The 20,982-nt window shown below is 38.0% G+C and overlaps 2 protein-coding genes and 1 long non-coding RNA gene across 3 annotated transcripts; 2 read left to right on the forward strand and 1 right to left on the reverse strand.

Annotated features, from left to right (window-relative positions):
• Positions 1 to 1,003: 1,003 nt before the first annotated feature.
• LOC121504065 lies at positions 1,004 to 7,028 on the forward strand. Its single transcript, XR_005991422.1, has 3 exons — positions 1,004 to 1,254; positions 2,494 to 2,670; positions 5,430 to 7,028. It is a non-coding gene; the product is annotated as an uncharacterized LOC121504065 (long non-coding RNA).
• A 1,328-nt stretch (positions 7,029 to 8,356) lies between these two features.
• Positions 8,357 to 13,765, reverse strand: LOC121504064 (myelin-associated glycoprotein-like). The gene is made up of 13 exons (XM_041778657.1): positions 13,630 to 13,765; positions 12,022 to 12,097; positions 11,535 to 11,924; positions 11,160 to 11,456; positions 10,969 to 11,068; positions 10,850 to 10,885; positions 10,740 to 10,772; positions 10,580 to 10,618; positions 10,341 to 10,367; positions 10,150 to 10,179; positions 9,909 to 9,965; positions 9,787 to 9,814; positions 8,357 to 9,702 (listed from the first exon to the last, which is right to left on the reverse strand). Exons 2-13 carry the CDS (start codon positions 12,071 to 12,073, stop codon positions 9,640 to 9,642), a joined length of 1,152 nt encoding a protein of 383 aa, XP_041634591.1. The 5' UTR covers positions 12,074 to 12,097; positions 13,630 to 13,765; the 3' UTR covers positions 8,357 to 9,639.
• Positions 13,766 to 14,829: 1,064 nt separating this feature from the next.
• Positions 14,830 to 20,193, forward strand: LOC121504807 (myelin-associated glycoprotein-like). Its single transcript, XM_041779870.1, has 8 exons — positions 14,830 to 14,972; positions 17,750 to 17,825; positions 17,913 to 18,302; positions 18,381 to 18,677; positions 18,910 to 19,009; positions 19,123 to 19,158; positions 19,247 to 19,279; positions 19,545 to 20,193. Exons 2-8 carry the CDS (start codon positions 17,780 to 17,782, stop codon positions 19,555 to 19,557), a joined length of 915 nt encoding a protein of 304 aa, XP_041635804.1. The 5' UTR covers positions 14,830 to 14,972; positions 17,750 to 17,779; the 3' UTR covers positions 19,558 to 20,193.
• Positions 20,194 to 20,982: the final 789 nt, after the last annotated feature.

A 20,982-nucleotide genomic window follows, 5' to 3' on the forward strand; every position in this document is an offset into this window, starting at 1 on the left:
CAAACAGACTTTTGCAGGATTTGGGGGAGCCAATCAGCAACAGTGGTTCAACAGAGGCAGCGATAGGCAAGGGTGGAAAGAAATGTTTAAAGTGGTAAAAACAAGCAGAAAACAATTGATGGACAGGTGTTTAGACAAAAATATTCACCGATGGCTCTAAAAACAAACAAGAATGCGTGGGTATTGGTGTATTTATTCCAGAGTTGGTGGCAGTCATCGTTGGTTTACAGTGGGTGGTGGTGTGCACTGATTCAGCAGCAACTCTAGAAAGCATTCAATCAACAAAATCAAGCAGAGAAGACTCTCTCATGGAGCTACAACATAGCCTGCTAAGACTTCACAGGGGTGGTGTGGATGTACAGTTCTGTTGGGTACCAGCACATGAGGGGTTGGAGGGTAAAGAGATGGTGGACGAATTAGCTTAAGAGTCACTAAGACAAGAAATTATGATACCAATTCAACTAGGTAAAGGAGAGGGGAAAACATTAAAGAAAAATGGAATTGAAACATAGCAGAAAAAGTGGGAGGAAGGCCAGAAAGGAAGGGTGTTTCCTAAAATACAAAAGTCTGTAATAACAATGATCTTCAAAGAGAGGAACATGAGGGAGGAATCATCATTTCAGGACTTAGGGGTGGACACACCTGACTGAATGACACCATCTATTTACTAGGGAAAAGAATAAATGATGAGTGTGGTATATGTAGCGTAAAGGAAAGTGTTTTTGTTATGGTATTACATTGTATTAAATAAAAATCAAAAAGAAAAGATTTGAAGGCAGGTCGGGAGTGGCCTTGAGGGAATTCTGGGAACAGAAGGAGAGGTAGAAGAAACCAGAAACGGGAGGAGGGCATTACTTGTGTTCTTATGGGACACAGGGCTGGCAGCTACAATGTAACCTGAGGAAAGTGACATTATAGGTCACACGCTTGTACAGTAGGTGGCGGTATGCACCTTAAAGTTGTTTGGGACCTGCCAAAAGTACAACAGAAGAAGAAGAAGAACACTACCTTATTGCGGGCAGCAGTATAGGTGGGTTGATAATGCTAGAAACATTGGAGAACTTTGCAGCTGAATAAAAAACAAGAATGTTTGCCCTCGATAGGTTTAGAGATGTTGTCAACGAGCAGCTAACTGCTGCAGCTGAGGAAATATTTGACGATTTTACAAGAACTATTGTCGAGGACGAGGCGGAAATCGACCATCAGCGCAGAAAGCTGGATATTGGAAACCTCCCATCCACTTACACAGAATAGGTGAGGAAATAAACTGTGCTTATATTTGTGGTCAGAGATGTTGTTATTAAGACGAAGTATGGAGCTCATATGTTAAATAACCAAACAATAAGTGATATATGTAGACTGAGTCATAATTGGCTATAGTTAGCTTATATTCCGTTGAAAGGGAATGCAACCAACCGCTAATTTTTCCAAACTGGTCAAGCTAGTCTCCACATCTTATTGTGGTGCACGTGTAGAAAGACATTACGGTAAAGGTCGTGAGACGACTGAGATCAAAATAGATGTCGTCATAGATTTCAAAACATAGATGCTGCCTGGACTGTTGGCTTTCATTGGGGAGGATGCGCCACGCGACAGCCATATGCAAGAGGGGGAGTATATCATCTATATCCTTAGGTATTGCAAAGGTATAAAACAGTTTTGCTGACCAAACAGTTCTGTACAGAGATGGGATTTATGGCTCTTTGAAGGGAGCTGGATCTTATGGATCCGTTCCTTTCAAAGAGCCGTACAAAGAACTGGCTGATTTTATATTTTATTATTTAAGAAGCTTGCCAGGGGTTAACTCATTTTATCTGGGAAATAATCATTGGTAGGAATGATAGGGGACAATTTGGGTCAGAATCATTCAAACATAGACATCCCACAAATATATTCTATTCTTGATAAGATCACTGAAAACGTCTTTAAGAAATGTAGTAAACAAGAGAAAAATATAAAACCACATGCGGCATAGTTCTGTGCTGTTGCATGCATATATGTAGTACACCTGAGTGATTTTAGTGCAAATTTTAGAGAAAACATTTCACACAAGAATATTTTGATAGAAAAACTCAATACTAAAAAAAAGAATATTTCAAGTATTAGACAAATAGATAAAACCATAATAAATGAAAGAAAAATGAACATTCAGCCTACTAGTACTACTAGTATTTACACTGCAATGGACTGGTGACCTGTTGTAGTGCATATAGCTCCCTTGTAAAAACGTTAAACCCTGTAGAGGATTCCTGAACTGCCCTTGGGTGTATCGTCCTCTCACTCTGTGGAGTAACAGAGGAGGAGCTTATGTGTGCATCTGTGTGAAACAAAGGGATTTAAAAAAAAAAACAAAAACGAACAGCTCACAACTGTGAATCGGTTCCTGACGTTCGTGTTAAAGAGCCGTTCATGAACATCACAACTCTAGTTCTATAGTGGCACTAATGACATGTTTCCTCCTCCTGACTTTATGTTTTGTTTTTTCATCTCCAGACATCCCGCTGCAACATGTGTGTAAGGAGGAGAAGGTTGAACCTGAGCAGCAGCTCTGCCATCAGGAGAGGAAGTCCAGTCTGGACCAGGAGGATCCAGAGCCTCCACAGATAAAGGAGGAGCAGTTCGTACAGGAGGAGACTGACACGTTGATGTTGACTCCTACTCAGGAGGAAGGTGAGTTGATGTAGTATCTGCAGCATCAGCAGTTGTTTGTTTGTTTACAGACTCAAAACAGCCAGGAAAAAAAGTTTCTTTAGAGGCCTGTCAGTCTATTGTTGTGCTTAGAAAGGAAGGCTATTCATTGTGAGAAATTGTGCAGAAACTTTGAATCTCTTACTATGCTGTTAACTAGTCCCTTCAGAGAGCAGCTCTAACAAGGACAGAGAAAGGAGTGGCAGGCCTTATGCACAATTGTGCAAGGAGACAAATATCTGAGAGTGTGTGGTTAAGACTAAGTCCCCTCACAGGTCCTCAACTGGCAGCTGCACTAAATAATATCTGCCCAACAACAGTGTCAGCATCAACAGTGAAGAGGTGAATTTAAGATGCTGGACTTCATGGCAGAACTGCTAAGAAAAAAACATATCTCAGAGCAGCCAATAAAACGAAAAGACTGAGATTGGCAAAGAGCACAGACATTTGACACTGGAAGGCCGGAAGAAGGTATTTGGGACAGATGAGCCCAGGTTTAAGGTCTTCAGATTAAACAGATGAACTTTGAGACGCAGAACAAATGAAAGATGCAAGAACAGTGCTTGAAAGCATCAGTCAAGCATGATGGTCTGGGGTGCTTTGAGGGGATAAAATGTAAGATTTTTAAAGTGTGGAAGGGACTGTGAGGAAGGACAGCTAAGATTTTGCAACGCCATGCCATATATCCTGTAGACAGCATTTGATTGGTGCCAATTTCATTGTACAAGAGGACAAAGCCCCAAAACATGCCTCCAAAATGTTTGAGCAATATTTAAAGAGTCAGCCAGAATTCTGACTGTAATGGAGTGGCCAGCTAGGGCTGGGTATTGCCACTGATTTCCTGAATTAATTCGATTCTGATTCTCAAGGCCCTGATTTGATTCAATGTCAATTTATGCAGGGATATTTTAGTAAAAATTTTATTGCATCTCCATTTAAGAAATTCTCAGAGAACTTTACTTGGAAATGGTAGAAAGAATGTTCCAACTAGGAACATTATTAAAAATTTCAGGGTTTGCATTAAAAATTTACCCTAAACTAGAAGTATTTACATCACTATTTTACCTCCATGTGGCCCATCTTGGATATGGTCTTTTTTGTCCAGTTTGCCACTGTATCCATATTTTTTAAATCCAAAATATAGTAAAGTTTGGAGGCTCCTTCAGCAGAGCTACCAGGCTCCACCATGTTTGTTTTTACAGATATAAGTCACTTATTACTAGGGGTGTGACGAGACACTTATCTCACAAGACGAGACGAGATTTTGCACTTGTTTTGAATTTGGAAAAAAAAATACATGGGTGGAAAATATGTCCTTTAAACAACTGAAAGTCATAATTGCAACGCATTCAGGTCTATTAAAAAATGTTTGAACTAAGTACTGAGTAGGCTATCAGTGCTTCCAAACAGTATGTCTTGTCCAAGTCTGACTCAAACTGTACATTTTCATGCCCTTCAAATCAAACCTTTCATTTTAACAGCCTACAAAATCATTAATTTACTACACTATGCTACGTCGCTACAATTACAGTAATTATTTTTAGTATAATATTTTATTATATATAATAAAAGCTTTTAGATTATTTTGAAAGTATTTTAAGCACTATTTTCAACAGGCCTAAATCTAAAGAGCTTCATCAGTAAAATCAAACTATTTCTTATCCTCATTAAGGACATCCATATTTAAAACAATCAAAAGAAATACTTCTGTCAATAACACATTTGCTGTTATTAAGAGAAATAGATTATTTCATAGTTTTGTGGTCTTTTTTCCTCATATGAGCTTTAACAGTGTTGGACACCACGCACAGATGAGCATGTGTGTTAATGTGTGTGCGCTGGTGAGTAAGTAAGTGTGTGACTCAGCTCTGTCTGCTGTCCAACAGCAAGCATGGCGTGTTTAACTGGGGCTAAAACTTCTTTTTTTTGGAGCTAACAGTGGACTCTATGGCGCTCAAACAGAGTTTGTTTTGCTAAGTTTACCGCTGCAGTCATGCTATAAGCTTCTGATTGATGATACGCACAGCCAACAGCTGATGGATGTGTGACTGACAGACAGGGAGACGAGAAGGAGACATAAGGAAGCAGCGACTGTTTCAAAGTTACAAAGTCACAAATAGCGGCACTAAAAGTGAGTCTGCGCGCATACACGAGCTAAATAAACACTGTATTCTCCTCATGGAGACTGCACAGGTTACCAGCAGCAGAATCTCATCAACTAGGACCGTAATGATCATGTGTGGCTCCACGTAGTGCACGCGGAGGGGGTGGGGGTTGGAGCGGTGATCTGAATGGGTCACGGATCAGCTCCGTTTCTTCATTAGCTCACTCACAAACAGCTTTAAAGTCCCCATGTCATCTTTGTGATCTTTTATAATTTCCAGTTTGGAATTTAAGGAGAGCTGTTGCTCCTTCTGTCCGCACAATATTGATCCTGCGAGATTGATTTTTCGGTGACGAGAAATCTCGTGGCGTTTTGATCTCGTGAGATCTCGGGGCACGAGATCTCGTCACACCCCTCCTTATTACATGTCCAAGTGTAAACGCTTGTTGTTAAATGAATAGATGTAAAAATTAGTACATTTTTGACTAATTTTGATTAAGTACTTGATCTATAATTACACTGAAGCTTATAATGTGGCAGTAGTAGTAATTATTACTTAGTATAGTGCACATACTGGCACTGTGTTTGTCCTGTACCTTCACTTTGTTTGGTCATTGTTTTGTTTTTGTCTCTCCAGATGTCCCGCAGCAGCATGTGTGTAGGGAGGAGGAGGTTGAACCTGAGCAGCAGCTCTGCCACCAGGAGAGGAAGTCCAGTCTGGACCAGGAGGATCCAGAGCCTCCACAGATGAAAGAGGAGCAGGAGGAAGAGCAGCTCAAACAGGAGGAGACTGACACGTTGGTGTTGATTCCTACTCAGGAGGAAAGAGAGCAGAGTGAAGCAGAAGGAGAAAATGAACACCAGCTCCTTTCTCACAACTCTCGTAAACCTCATCCACATGCAGATTCTGACAGAAACTCTTCAGCCTTAATTAACAGGGGTATTGAAAAAAGATCACACAGGCATAGAGACAGCAGGGGGAGACGGAGTCATGGTGTGTGTGGCTAACAGACTCATTTTCATGTGGGAAGGCCTTTTTGACAGCATAGGTAAACTTTATACTTAACAATGGTATGAAATACAGTCCTAAAGTTACTCCTGATATGCCAGATAGGCAAAGAAGTTGATTTCCAACCCTGTGATTCATACATGCATGTATAAATAAATAATCATATGGTCAAAAAAGGAAAAATCCATGACATAATGGAAGAAGGATGTACTAGAGTAGGCTGAGATAAATTTACCTTTTAGTAGAAGACCTTGGCTGAAACCGAAAATGTTTTTCTAGAAAGTTTGCTTTGTTCTTCTTTCGTCCCTGCCTGAAAAAAAAGGTTATTTCAGAGGAAGTTATTTTAGATGAATGCTGTACTAAACCTTATTTTTCTCAGAAATACCATGACATTTACTTTAGGATCCCTTCCTCAATTCTGTGGTATTTTTCGTTTCCTTTCTGCAGATGACCTTCTATTATACGTTTCAGACCCCTTGACAAGCATTCCACTAATTTTATCCTTGATGGAGAAATTTAGTTCTTCAGTATGTAAAATTAACCTTTTTAAGAGTGAATGTTATCCTGTTAATTCATTAGCTTTAATACTTATGCAGTCTGATATTCCTTTTAAATTCAGTCAGTCACTCAGGCTTTAGGTATTTAGGGATTAATGTCAACCGCACCTTACCATTACTTTATAGTAATAATTGTTCTTCCCTACTCAATCAGGTTAAGGCAGATTTCCAGAAATGGAACTCTCCCATTATCACTGATGAGGAGAATGCAGTGAAGATGAACATCTTGCCCAGATTTCTTTTTCTATTTCAGTGTATTCCTTTTTTCTTATCCAAGCAATTTTTTAAAATCTATAGATCAAGTTACTACCTATTTGTCCAAGAATAACAAAGTCATTACTGCAAAAATTTAAATCTGATGGTAATCAAATTTTCTTAATTATTATTATTGGTCAGCCCATATTCATAAACTAACTTATTTGCTGAAATCTCCTGAACTGCTTTGGTTTAGGCTAGAGACTCAGTCATGTGTCTCATCTTTTCTCATCTTCACTACCTATTATTATTATATAGTCCTAATTTTACAAGGAGCCCCACTGCCAGTCTTTTTAAATTTAATTTATTGTTCGTTTGCTTATAATATCATTTTCATTGCCATTTATACATTTTGTGACAACTCTATTTAGAACAATTTGTCTTACTGATTAACAAAGAGAGAACATGATTTATTATAACTTTCTTTTAATGCAGAGACAATGTTCACTGTTTTGTAAAAAAAAAAAAAAAACACACAATGGGTAGTGTGTAGTTTGTATTATGTTGTATCATTGTATTTTGATCTGTTTATATCTCTAATAATTATAATGAAAAAGAAATAACATGATAGTTTCATGTATTTATTTTTTTTACTTTTTGTGTACTGCAGCATTTTTTGACTATTTCTTGATGTAATCTGAATTTTTTTTTTACTTTGTTAGTGACTGTAACTTGTCCAAAAAGTCAAAAAAATTACCTCCTAAGTCCTTTCTTTTCCATTTTTTTTGGACCCCGGTGAAAAACGTCACAAGGTCTAGGAAAAATGGGAGCAAGAGAAGAGGATAGGAGAGCTGTGGTGATAAGGAATTCTGACTTCTTTCCCTATGCGGATGTTACGGATGGGATATGTCATTTGTGCAAAAACTTAATTTCAACAAAAAGCAAAAAAGACTATTTGAACAGACCCTGGGTGAAAACCTTGTATATGGCTGACTGCAACTATCTGGGATGCCTGTTGAAATCCCTGACTAAATTGTATGTTCTGGCAGAGTGATTAGTTTTTGGGTCGTGTAATTGTGCTGTCCCTTCTCTCTGTGGGTTGAGAATTGAAGGACCTTAAAAGTTAAAAACAGAAAGCCCTGTTGGCAGGAAACAGCAAACCGCCAGATTAACTCATATGTCTATTGCATGAATATATTTGACATTGATGGGAAAGCTCCCATAGAAAGTGCTTTGGAAGGGTCACTCACTCAGTCAGAAAGCCACATACAAACCTCAGCAGTCAGCCAGAAATTTAAAATAACATAACATTTCTTTAGGATTGCAGTATTTAGGCAACTTAAAAAGTAGATTAGTTAGTAATTAATGAAGCAAAAGAAAATTAAAGTTTCTATGCTATATATATCTTTTTTTTTAAAAAAGATTTATTTTGGGGCCTTTTTATGCCTTTATTTAATAGAGGAGGACAGTGGATAGAGTCAGAAACAGGGATGAGAACGGGGGAAAGACATTCAGTAAAGGGCCTCAGGCTGGATTCGAACCCGGGCTGTCCGCGTACTTTCTGTAAAGTCAGATAACGTACCTCTAGAGTTGAATGTTGAGGAAAGATGCACAAAATACGTGTTAAAACCACACATCATTTAAAGTCACTTCCCTTTAATGGGTGGAGGAATCAAGACACCCACCACACTGCAGTGTGATACAGACCTGGCTTTCTGTGAAGAGTTTTAAATCAGAGACTTTAAAAATGAAAAAATAACCTGAATAAAGAAACGAATCCCTGTTAAAAGTCACTGATTAACAATTAAGTCAGTGGACTGTTCAGATTTATTTGTGAAATGAATTTCAAATGTACACGTTTTCTCTATTTTAGCACCTTTTTCACTTCATTGTAAAGTCATTTTATGGTAAACATTAGTTCATGTAACATTAATTCCACCTATAGAGCCTCTCAGCTGACGAATTTAAAACATTTTTAGGTCTATATCCAGAGTGACAAGAAACACACTGAAAAATGTTTTCCCCTGATCTAGCTAAGATTGAATCAAATTGTCAGTTTTACAGCTTTCTCTAAATATTTAATACACCTAGAGTAACAATCAGTTGTCCAATTGTTCATTTATATTTTTAGTTGCCTGCACAGATGCATGTAATAAAACAAATATCCAAAATTAACCTGTACTACTTTAGGGTGGTAACTTCTCACATGATTTGTTATCACCTCTATCAGCCCTGATTGACTGGCAACCAGTACAGAGGATGGATAGGTTTGTCATCGCCATCCTAACTAAGTCAGCAAACATGCAACAAAACTATTTACAGAAATAAACAGCTATATATATATACACTGGGAGCAGTGTATATTTATGAACAATGCTAGACAAGATCATGTAAATATGACAGATAATAGCTGGTTGCAAATTTATATCCAATGTTCCTAGTAGATGATGCAAGAATAAAAAAACTGTGGTGGTGGTGTGGGCACAAAGTCTAAATATTCCAAGGAATACCATGTTAGAGCTGAGATAAGATAATTATTTACATGTCCAAATAAGTCACTGTTTTTACTATAGTTGTTGTTGCAGGGACTTAGAAATAGTTTAGGGTGGCTTCTGCCCCCCCTCTCCTGAAACCATCAGTTTCTTCCTCATTCTAAGAAGTAAGAAGTTGTTCTGAGTTGCTGGTGTTAACCTCATGTTGATCAAGCCAATGTGTGAGACAGTCTAATATTCTTAGCTCTCAATTTAAAAGAAATGGGTACAGTCTTTTGTATGTTGCTCCCAAAAAAATCACTTTATTCAATCAATCAATATCTTATTGTTGTGATAAACTAATGGTGTTACTTTTCATGATTCTCACTGTGGCCGTGTTACACAGCCTGTGAGGTGGAAGCAATTCTGATAAACAAAAGCTAGCATAATTATGTGTGCAGAAGGCATTGTCACCAATTATAACAACATTAGAATGTAACAGACATAAAACCGAATTCAAATTTCACAATAATCTTGACAAAAATAAGCGTAAGCTGCTTGGTGGAGCGATAACGTCAGGCTTAGAACTGCCGCGTGCCTCTCTGAGGGTTTTTTTCACAGGTTTCCATAGATGTTTGAATCTGTGTTGTTCATGGACATGTCACCATGGTCAAAGGCCTGTGAGAGAGAGAGATCGTCATTATCACAGGTGTTCATGGTTCCTGTGTGCTGTTTTCAGTGTTTATGGAGATATTTTAATACCTTGTTGTAATTCATCGATTTTGGCTGGCTGAGGCCCAACAGCAGGAAAAAGAAAATAGCATTAGTGAGCAATGTAAAAAAAATTAAATATTTAATCTGTTGGTAAGGTTAGGGAGGAGCACCTTTTGGGTGATGGGAAACGAGGCTTAGAGAATGCCTCATTGGAGCAGGATTTTGGCCTGTGGGAAAAATAAATTTAAATGAATTCAGTCATTTCATGTTTTGAAAAATAAAATAAAAAGCAGTTGTGTGTTTTTTTAAAATCATAAATAAATAACAATTCAAACTTTATTTATTTTGCACCTTCTTGAGGGGAAAAACAGCTTGGATTTAAATACTGGATTTAATAAAAAAAAAACTTACATCTGCTGCACCGTGTCCACTGGATTCCTTCTGTTTGAGGCAAAAAAAGCTTAACTGAAATTCTGATGTGCTAAGTTTCACAATGACAAATGTCAACTTCTAAGCTTTATTTAGATGTAACTGTGAAAATGGGATGTATTAACTGTGAACACTCACTCGTGGGCTGCCGTGCATGAATGTTTAAGTCTTACCTTGAAAATCTGCTCCAAATAGACCTCCTGCGGGGGGCAAAGGAGAACAGAAACCATGCAAATTTGTTCGTTTTAAAAATAAATGTCTAGATCTTGTCAAAACAGAAAGGCATCATACTCCAGCAATAGTATGCAAATGGTGCTGTGTTTACTGACAACTTCAGTGAATTTATAGTGCTTCCCCACAGTTATGCTTTTCATCCAGAGAGAGACAGACTCAGAAATGATATTTATTTTACCCCTGTTCAGGATTTGGTCCTGGGCCACTAGGACGCATTCTGAAAAATGCAACAAATGTTTTAAAAATCAGGAAAATTACTTATAACACGCACTATAATAGCAGTTTCCCTCCAAACTTTATTCAATGGAAAATAACCAGAAACAGCAACTTTATCTGACCTGTGTGACAGCCTGGATAGTCGGTTCCACATGCTAAGTGATACAGAAATCAGGATTAGGGATTATAAAGGGGATGAATAACAGAATTTGAGATCCTAACTTTCTCTTACCTGCCGTCCCGTCTTTGCAGCTCTGCAATGCGGGCCCTAAAGCAGACAAAATGAAAATAAGTATTGGTAAACAGTATTTTTTTGTCTTTGGATGAATGTCAACATGTTGCATTACTCACTTGTATTTTTTCACCATGAAAATGCAGAAGACTGCAAAGATCAGAGCTACTCCAATCCCTACCACTGCAGGGATGATGATGTGGTTGTAGTTCTCTTCGCCTGTAGATCAAATATAGAGAAGCTTTGTGAAAAAGTAAGAAGAGGGGAGCATTAAAAGGATAAACAGGTGAATAAATTGACAGCATCTCACGTTTTACAAAGAGAGTCATTGCTGCAGACGACGTCCCCCCTCCATTGAAAGTGGATGTGCAGGTGACGTCGCTGTGGTCATCCTTCTCCTTGGGAATGAATGTCAGGACGGACTGGACCTCCCAGTTTCCAGCGTGGATTTCTCTGTTGACGACAGTGATGCCGTCTGCGGTGCCCCTGCTCCATGTGAGTTTAGGGGCCTGATAGGGGCAGGTGTGGAGGACTGTACAGGTCACAGTGAAGGGAACTCCTTCAATTGCTACCTTTGAGTGAGTCAGTGTGGGCTTTGGGGGATCAGCTGTGAATGAGAACAGAAACAGGAGTTGGTGGCAACAAATAAATCACAACCTAAATTTGTGAACTCTTGGTGACTTACGGAGCATTTTCAGATCACAACAGTCCTCCACGAAAGAGAACTTCTCCAGCGTCTGCGTCTCTGTTGGTGTCAGTTCAACCCGGAAGCAGAACGGGCCGTTATCATGATCTTTAATTTCAGAGATTCTTAAGGTGCAGTTGCCCTGACCCAGATGGCCCAACAACTCTGTGCGCCCCTTGAAGCTTTCCAAAACCAAGCTGTCATCTTTATGATAGATGCGCTCCTCCCTTTTGTTTGAGATATGCCAGATCCCTCTGATTTTGGAGGTGGGAAAGTTTCCTTCAGGATGGGTGAAGGAGCAGGGAATCACCACGCAGGATGAAACCAGAGCGTTCAGCTCTCTCACAACAGTGGCCTTCCATTCTGTGGTAAACACAGAGCTGCTAGAGGCTGAGAGAGAAAAACAGCAGGGTTTTAAATAGACAGCTTTCTCCTTGTAGTTTGTTTTGCGAGTGTAAATAACAACACAACTGAAATGTGACAGTACCTGCCAAGAGCAGACACAATATCATCATCTTCTTGTCCATGTCCATACGCATCAGCAGATTTAGTGCAGTGATATACTGTGGGATACATTATTAAATCAAGTTTAACAGTTCTAAAGTTGAAATTCCTTTAACACCAGCCGTCCTACATCAAGGTTTTTGTGTATACAATAAATGCTAGCATTGTTAACGTCCTTATGGTACTTTTATACAGATCTGAAACATCATATTAAATGTACTACCAATATAAAAACTACTCATTTAGGGATGAACTCCCCACACTCCCTTTTTGATTGATTGCAATATTCCTTTAAACGCAGTCACACAGTAGTGTTGTAGTACTTGAGAACAGTCTTGGTCTCGAGACCACATTTTTAATGCCTTGATCTTGTCTCGGTCCCAGACTTTTCCATCAAGATCGGTCAAGACCAGCACTGATCTGCAATCCTTCAACTTCATTTATGTTTTAATAAGGAGAAGCACTTGCTAAAACAACAAAAAGCTTCGCAAAATGCTGCAGTCTCTTACGTTTCTTAAATACAACCAAGCTCTTCTTTAAATCTTCATTTCCCATGAAATGAAATGGGCCTTGGGAATGGGAGATGAGGATAAGTTTTGTGGTCTTTAGTGACCACACCTGTTTGTTTACTCATGGTGGTGAGCTTGGATTGTTTAATCATTTTTGTACTGATTTTTTTTTTCAGGCTGGGCATGTGATGCCATTTTCAGTTGAACTGTTCCTGATTGAGTGTGCAAGAACCATTTTGTTTTCGTTGGTGTTTTTGTGATCACTCTCGCCTATTTTTGGGACATTAGACATGCCCCAATTTGCATGAAAATTGTCATGCAACTAGAACTGTGAAAAAATGAGAGGTTGATACAGGTTCTAAAAATGTCACCCAGGAATTGCTTCAATAGCCCCACCTTAGGTGCTTCTACAAAACACTGTAAAAAGGGCAGTTTTAGTGAGATTTATGACATTTTGTGTGTAGATGCATCTTGGGGAGATCTACAAAAAACAAAAAACAAAAAAAAACCTGTGGTACCTTGTTTCTATTTCCGACAGGATATCCGCCATTTTGAATAAATTAGCTCAAAATGAGGTGTACTTGGCCTGCAGGGGTCAAACTTGATCGTCCTAATGTAATAATTTGACTTAAACAGCTGCAGATGGATGTCAGACACTGGCAAAAACTCAGACATCAATACATCTCATTTTCAGATTTTCAAAATAATTCCAGACTTGTCAGTGGCTTTTAAATACACACAAGGGTTTATTTTTTACAAGAAGTTTGCTGAACTGATTTAAGATTTGAGATTTTTGCATGTTGTGCTTTGAAAGAGTTGCAGGAACCTTGTTTTTATGTCAGATTTATTAAAAAGGAAACTAAAATTAAAGAGAGAATGCTCTTTAACTATTCAACCTTGCATGTTTTTAAAAATTGATTTTATGGTCTTAATCTTGTCTTGGTCTTGAACTCGGTAAAACACTATCACACAGAATATACCCAAAGCTAACAATCTACAGTTCTTAAACCATAAACCTTCAAATCAGATAAGTACACCATGTGTACCATCAGTAAAGTTTGATTTAATTACAAGATTCTTACCTGATGAAGCTGCTGTCAGACTGATCAGAGATGTTGTTTCTATGAAAATCACTTTCCTGCAACTCACCTAACAAAGATGTGAACTCTAGATATGAAAGCAGGAGCTGCCGGTCAACTTAGAAATGATCATTGTATATGTGGGTAGATGAAAGGAGATGTGGGGGAAGTATCAGCAGAGATGAACAAAGGAAGGGAGGTGTGGTCTCACAGTCACAGTACACTGTTTCTGACTGTGTGCATGAAGTTCTGAACTTTTGAGGACAAAAACAGCAAAATTAAATAATGAAGATGAAACTGCATTGTTAAAAGTATCAGTCATTTTAAAGTGACGTCACAAAGTATTAGTGCAGAGACATGTACTGTTACATTTGCTTTGCTCTCGATAGCAAAGTGGATTTAGACAGTGATACACATTTGTCTCTTTTGTAATGACTTGTGGCTCTTCTCAGTCTTGCTTAGAAAAATAATTCCCCCAGAAAACCTTAAAAACTGAAAAATTGACCCCTGAAGTGATCCATATCAAGTCACAACGATTGGTTTGTTTCCAACACTTAAACAGTCGGCTTTAAATGTTCATTGTCAACTTTTAATTTTTGTCTGTATATTTCTATCGGATGTGTGCAAGAAAGAACTTTTATGATTCTGAGAAAAGGCACAAATTGTTCTCTGAACTTGACTTTGTACTTAAGTGGAGGATAGTTTTTTTTTTTTTTTTTCAAATGAAGAAAACTTTTATCTAACAGCACTGACAATAGGAATAAAAAGTGATGGCTTAAACTTGCTTTTTAACCCAAGTAATTATCTTATTTGACTATAGATGAAAAAAAGTGATGGAACTGGGGGAGAAGATATCTACTGCCATAGATAATAAAGAATTTACTGGGTTTTTTTTTTTTTTTTTTTTTTAAATAAATCTGAAGATACAGAGCCGACCCAAACCTGCAAATGTTTGCTGATTTCTCAGAACTACATGCAAACATGGGGGGGATTTCTGAGTCTGAGAACATTGGTTGGAATAAAACTCTTAAACTCGTATTTGACTTTTAGGGCTGGTGTTTGGTCGCTGTGTTAAGACTCACCAGTACCTCTGCCCTCGGTGAAGGCATTTACCAAAATGCATCCAAGCATAAAAGTGTCACATCCATAAATAAAAGACAGCACCTCAGTTCCTTTTACATCTGCTTTCTTTCCCATGCAATGATGCATACAGACTGTGTATAATCTGATCTTTAGTTTCTGCTTTTAAATCTAGAGTTCATGTCTTTGTTAATTAAGCTGCAGCAGAGCGACAGGGGTTTATTATAAAAGCAGCGCTCTGATCAGTGTGACAGAAGCTTCATCAGGTAAGATTCTTGCAACTAAATCAAACTTTTACTGATGATAGCTTATGTACTCTTTCTTTCTTTCAATATTTCATTTAGAAGCAGGTTGTTGCATTAGCAGTTTGGTTCTATTTTGATACTATTAAGATTGCTGATAAAAATAATAATTTCAAAGTGTGTGACTTTGATGACAAAAACCAACAAGGCAACAAGAAAAAAAAAAGAAGGCTGCCAGTAAACAGTCACATAAAACATTTTACAACCTGTGTCACAATAATGAAGCCTGACATTTTAGGTGAAATGACCCAAGTGTATGATACTAAGCAGAAAAGGTCTCTATAGATTTGGATTGATATAGTACAGTGCCAAGAAAGGACTCCAAATTCTCTCAAATCTGTCTTTTGTGTTTGATTTGTATAAGCTTAATCTTTCCAGTTGAATGACATACAGTAAAGTCTTTAATCCAGTGTGAGAAGCTTGTTGGTGAGGTAGACTTCCAGGAGAGGAGAAAAAGTTTTTTGGCAACCACCATTTCCAGGTGAAGAGCCATGTGTATGTCGTGTGCCAGTCCCAGAGTCTCTAAAGAGCATCCCAAGATAGCCAAGCATGGGTTGGGCTGAATGTCTTTGGAATAGGCCTTTGAGTAACACTCAAAAATTGACATCCACAAATTACACAAGACAGGGCAAAACCAAAAGAGATGTGCTAGCGAGCCTTTAGCAGACCGATGGAAAGCTAAGGTTAAGTTTTGTCTTGGAGTAATGCAGTCTATGCATTACTTTGAACTGGATTAGCCTATGATGTGTGTTGACAGAAAAATGGTGAACCTGAGACAGTGCTTCTATCTGGGTATTTCTATATTCAAATCCCTGGACCAGGCTTCTCTGATGTAATCAGAGGGCACCTGAAATTTAAAAAGGTCCACAAATTTTGATATAAGCTGCCTGGAGTCTGGAGGGAGCAAGAGGATGCCAAGGAAGGAACTAAGTTCAGGGTAGGATTCAAAATTTGAGCAATTTTCCTTGACATAGTGCCTGATCTGGAGAAAACAAAAAAAGTGTGACTTTGGGAGATTAAACTTGGTGTTTAACTGAGTGAAAGAAGCAAAGTTTCCATCATTGTATATATCTATGAAGGTCCTTATGCCTTTATCCCACCAGACCTCAAACACCCCATCTAGCTGTCCTAGCTTGAATTAATGGTTCAGGCATATGGGAGCATATACAAAGTCACTAGGAGTTCGGTGAGCCACATTGATTTGGTTTAAGATACGTAGGGAATTATTCAAGTTGAAATTTTGTTTGATTTATAAACAAGTGCAGGAGGGGAAATTAAGAGAGCAGGAAGAGAGGAGTTTTTGGTGGCATAGGCTCTGCCTCACCATATGTCCAGTATGTGAGAGCCTGGGAGTTGGCTGCCCAGTAATAGTGTTTAAAAACGGGGATTTCAAGGCCCCCCTTTTCAAAGGGTTTGTGTAGGTGAGCTTTGGATATCCTATGTGATTTATAACCCCATACAAATGGCAATATGATAAAGTAGAGTTGTTTAAAAAAATGCATTTAAGTATATGGGAAGGTTTTGTAAAAGATAAAGGAACCTAGGTAGGCTCACCATCCTTATTGCGTTTACTCGTCCAATCATGGATAGGGGCAGTAACCTCCAGCTCTCAATATTAATTTTAAGTTTCTCTTTAGCTTCAGCGAAATTATATTTGTAAAGTAATTTGTATCCAAGTAATTTGGATTCCTAGACAGTTTAAGTCCAAGATAGGTGAAACACTCTTTCACTACTCTAAAGGGCAGTTTATGCAAGAAATCTTCACTAAAATGATCAGTTAAGGCAGTGCTTCTCAAAGTGTGGGGCGTGCCCCACTGGTGGGGAATGGAGACCTGACAGGTGGGGCGCGACACACGGGAGAAAATATTCAATTTAATGCGCCTTTCCTTCTTGACAATAAAGATCATTCACTCAAAACAAAACACCCACACACAATAGCCTACATGTAGCTGAAATTAAAAGAACAATAAATTATTAAACAGCATTTGATAGGCAACCGGGAGAAAAATCTAACCTGGAATTAAAGTGCAAAACTAATGATTGACGTCGGCATGTTAATTGCAGCGGAACAAAACAAACTTTTACAAAACATGGCAGCAGGCTACTCTGAACAATATGGGTAGATTTGTGATACGGACCACCAAGGTTGACGAGCCAGCGGCATCACACACACACAAGACAGATGGGCCAAGTCAACCAAAAAGCCAACCAAAAGAAAATATGACAAGAGTTATCTAGAGTTATCTCACTGAGTATCGACAGCAGGAACAATGCATGGTAAAGGCTACATCAGTTACCTGTCAGGCACAAATGGCCTCCTACATTACTTTGTGTTAGCTCAATAAATTTAAAAATGTGTGATTTGTCAGTATTTTTGTTGGGGCGATCAGGGCAGGTGGGGCTTGAAAATTCCCCCTTGTTCAAAGTGGGGAATGACCAAAACTGTTTAAGAAGCACTGAGTTAAGAGCATAAACGCACTCATGTTCCAATTTATAGTGTAACCAGAGACTAAAGCAATACATTTTAAAAGAGTGCAGGAAGTTGAATCATAGAATATTTTGTATTTACTGTTGGTATTTTATTTCTGTTTTCTTCATGTCTATAAAAACACTGTAAGGATACTGACAATGCCAGAGTTTGGTGTTTAAATCAAGTTAAAGCTAGACCTGTTCTGTAGTTTGCATGAAGCGATAGTTGTAAAAATATATTTTAATTGCAAATGTTATGATCTATCCCACAGTGTATCACAGCACTAAAACCTCAGAGGAGTATGGACATGGGCACAAAGATGGTGATCATGGGTCTGCTTTTGGCAGGTATTTAACAACACTGTAGCTATATTCCTGTTCACACTCAGAGGAAGAGAAGTATGTATTTTGTTAACACTGCTGTTTCTCTCTCAGCCTCTAGCAGCTCTGTGTTTACCAGAGAATGGAGGGCCACTGTTGTGAGAGAGCTGAATGCTCTGGTTTCATCCTGCGTGGTGATTCCCTGCTCCTTCACCCATCCTGAAGGAAACTTTCCCACCTCCAAAATCAGAGCGATCTGGCATATCTCAAAGGACATCAATCAGCGCATCTATCATGAAGATGACAGCTTGGTTTTGGAAAGCTTCAAGGGGCGCACAGAGTTGTTGGGCCATCTGGGTCAGGGCAACTGCAACTTAAGAATCTCTGAAATTAAAGATCATGATAACGGCCCGTTCTGCTTCCGGGTTGAACTGACACCAACAGCGGCGAGTACGCTGGAGAAGTTCTCTTTCGTGGAGGACTGTTGTGATCTGAAAATGCTCCGTAAGTCACCAAGAGTTCACAAATTTAGGTTGTGATTTATTTGTTGCCACCAACTCCTGTTTCTGTTCTCATTCACAGCTGATCCCCCAAAGCCCACACTGACTCACTCAAAGGTAGCAATTGAAGGAGTTCCCTTCTCTGTGACCTGTACAGTCCTCCACACCTGCCCCTATCAGGCCCCTAAACTCACATGGAGCAGGGGCACCGCAGACAGCATCACTGAGGTCAACAGAGAAATCCACGCTGGAAACTGGGAGGTCCAGTCTGTCCTGACATTCATTCCCAAGGAGAAGGATGACCACAGTGACGTCACCTGCACATCCACTTTCAATGGAGGGAAGACATCGTCTGCAGCAATGACTCTCTTTGTAAAACGTGAGAACTTTTTATTCGATTTATTGCCTTGATTGTTGAAGCAGATCATTTTGATTGAAAAAATGACGTTAGTGTACTTATCCTTCTGTAGGAATCAAAAGGAAAATACATGTCTTACATCTCAATTCAAAACATACAAAAGAGAAAACAACCACTGAAGCTGAGGGAGACCCTCATTTTCTACTTTCAACCCTACAATACTCCACTAATTTCCTTTTTGTCTTGTCTGCAGGTAAAGAAAACTACAACCACATCATCATTCCCACAGCAGCAGTGGCCGCTACTGTTGTGATATTTACGGTCTTTTGTCTTCTCATTGTGAAAAAATACAAGTAAGATTTTAAAGTCTCATGTGGTATTGAGAAGGACAAAATAAACTAAATCATACATCAATTAGTCAACTAAAGTTTGCTTTCTGAATTTATGATTTTTTTGTCTTTTCAAGGAACCGCATTTTAGAACTCCAAAATCAAGAAGGCAGGTCAGTGAAAAAGAGTTTTCATTTAATATTGTAAATATTCTTTTGATTATATTAGACTGTGACTCATGTATTTTTTTCCTCAATTTAGTATGTGGAACCGGCTTTCCAGACTGTCTCGACGGTAAGACGAGTACTGAAATAATTAATCTTCACCATCAATAAATCTCTAAAAGAGCAAAAAGAACAAACATGTTGCATTCATGTCTGCAAATTTTTATACAAGCAAAAGAAATGTAGTTTTTGTGAAAGGATGCATTAAAGTTTAAAATAATAGCCTCATGCAAATGAATAATTATTTTAGTTGTTGGTGTTTTTGATAAAATCATATCGGTATTACAATTTTAATCATGTTCTTCTCTGTTCTCCTTTTTGTTTTTACAAATAAGGGTCAGACAGTGAAGATGGAAGTGAAAAACAGGAACTTCAGAAAAACTGATTTTTCTAATTACTTCTTTTGTTTTTATGTTGCATATTAACCAGCATAAGCTCCAGATGTAGTCTTATCACAAACACAGCTGCATTAATCATTGGTTGGCTATAAAAAAGGGAAGAAGATAGGCAAAAAAAAGGATCAGTATCATCAGCAAACAGCAGACTTCGTTAACATTTAAAAATTAAGTTTGAAGTATTTTAAACCCCTTTTCCACCTTGTATTAACGTGGGGGTTTCTCTGTTATCAAAGGGAAACTTCCACAGTTTTTTATAATGTCTCTTTTATTTTCTCAGCACTAAATCATCTTTAGCTTTAACTGACAAAATTAACCATTTAAAATTAATGGACATCCAAACAGAACAAAGTAAGAAATGTATTTTCCCTTTGTAGGAAGATATGTCAGTAGCTTTTTGCAGGCCCACCCAGAGAAATGGACAGGCCCCTGAAAGGACCACTATTGGCCCTCACTAGATGCCATTTAACCCCTTAATGCCCATTGTATCATGTTTCATACATACTTTTATGATACCTCTATCTAATCAATATGATCATAAATTACTAAAAAAAACAAACCTTCTGAATACAATCTGATGAATGATAAAAATGCCCTCAAGTAGATTATCAGTTACCAAAAACACCAAAGGTATCAAATGAGATTTATACATATATATATATATATATATATATATATATACACACACACACACAGTGCTTAACAAATTTATTAGACCACCTGTCATATTTGTCTCAAAGACCATCCACCATCATGAAGTGCTTTAATGCGAACTCTTTCATTTTCAGTGAGCTCACCTCGTTTTACCATTTTGAACAGGAATGAGGAATTTCAAACTGAATTCACCTTTTTAAATCCAAATTTGAGTTGGCTCACTGGGCTTCTCTGAGAAGTCAGAAATGAATCAAGCATAACATTCAACCACTAAAACTCATTTTTTTTGGTTCAGGAATGCAATAAAATAACTATAGTTTGACATATTAATCAAGAAATAATAATGTAAATCAGAAAATTTGAAAATTCATGGATATCAATAATGATTATATTTTAGCATTAAAAATATCATTTGGGTTAAAAAGCTTCTACATATTGGTGTATTAACCATTGCAGAAACATAAAAAATTATTTTGGTAATTACCAATGCTGTTAATTTAGGGCAGCTGTGGCATAAACCTTACTTTGGTTAGGGTTAGGGTGGTCTGATAAATTTGTTAAACACTCTCTCTATATATAAAAATTAAATTTCATGGACATTTAGATTTTTTTTTATTTTATTAGAAAGTAAAATAAAATTTCAGTTACAAAAAAAAATTAAATTTTCTGGCAGTAATTTGTGTTTTCAGGCTCTAAAGGGTTAGCAACAAAGCAAGATGCATGT

Source organism: Cheilinus undulatus, linkage group 22, assembly GCF_018320785.1.
Source record: "Cheilinus undulatus linkage group 22, ASM1832078v1, whole genome shotgun sequence".
In the NCBI taxonomy this organism is placed as follows: Eukaryota; Metazoa; Chordata; class Actinopteri; order Labriformes; family Labridae; genus Cheilinus; species Cheilinus undulatus.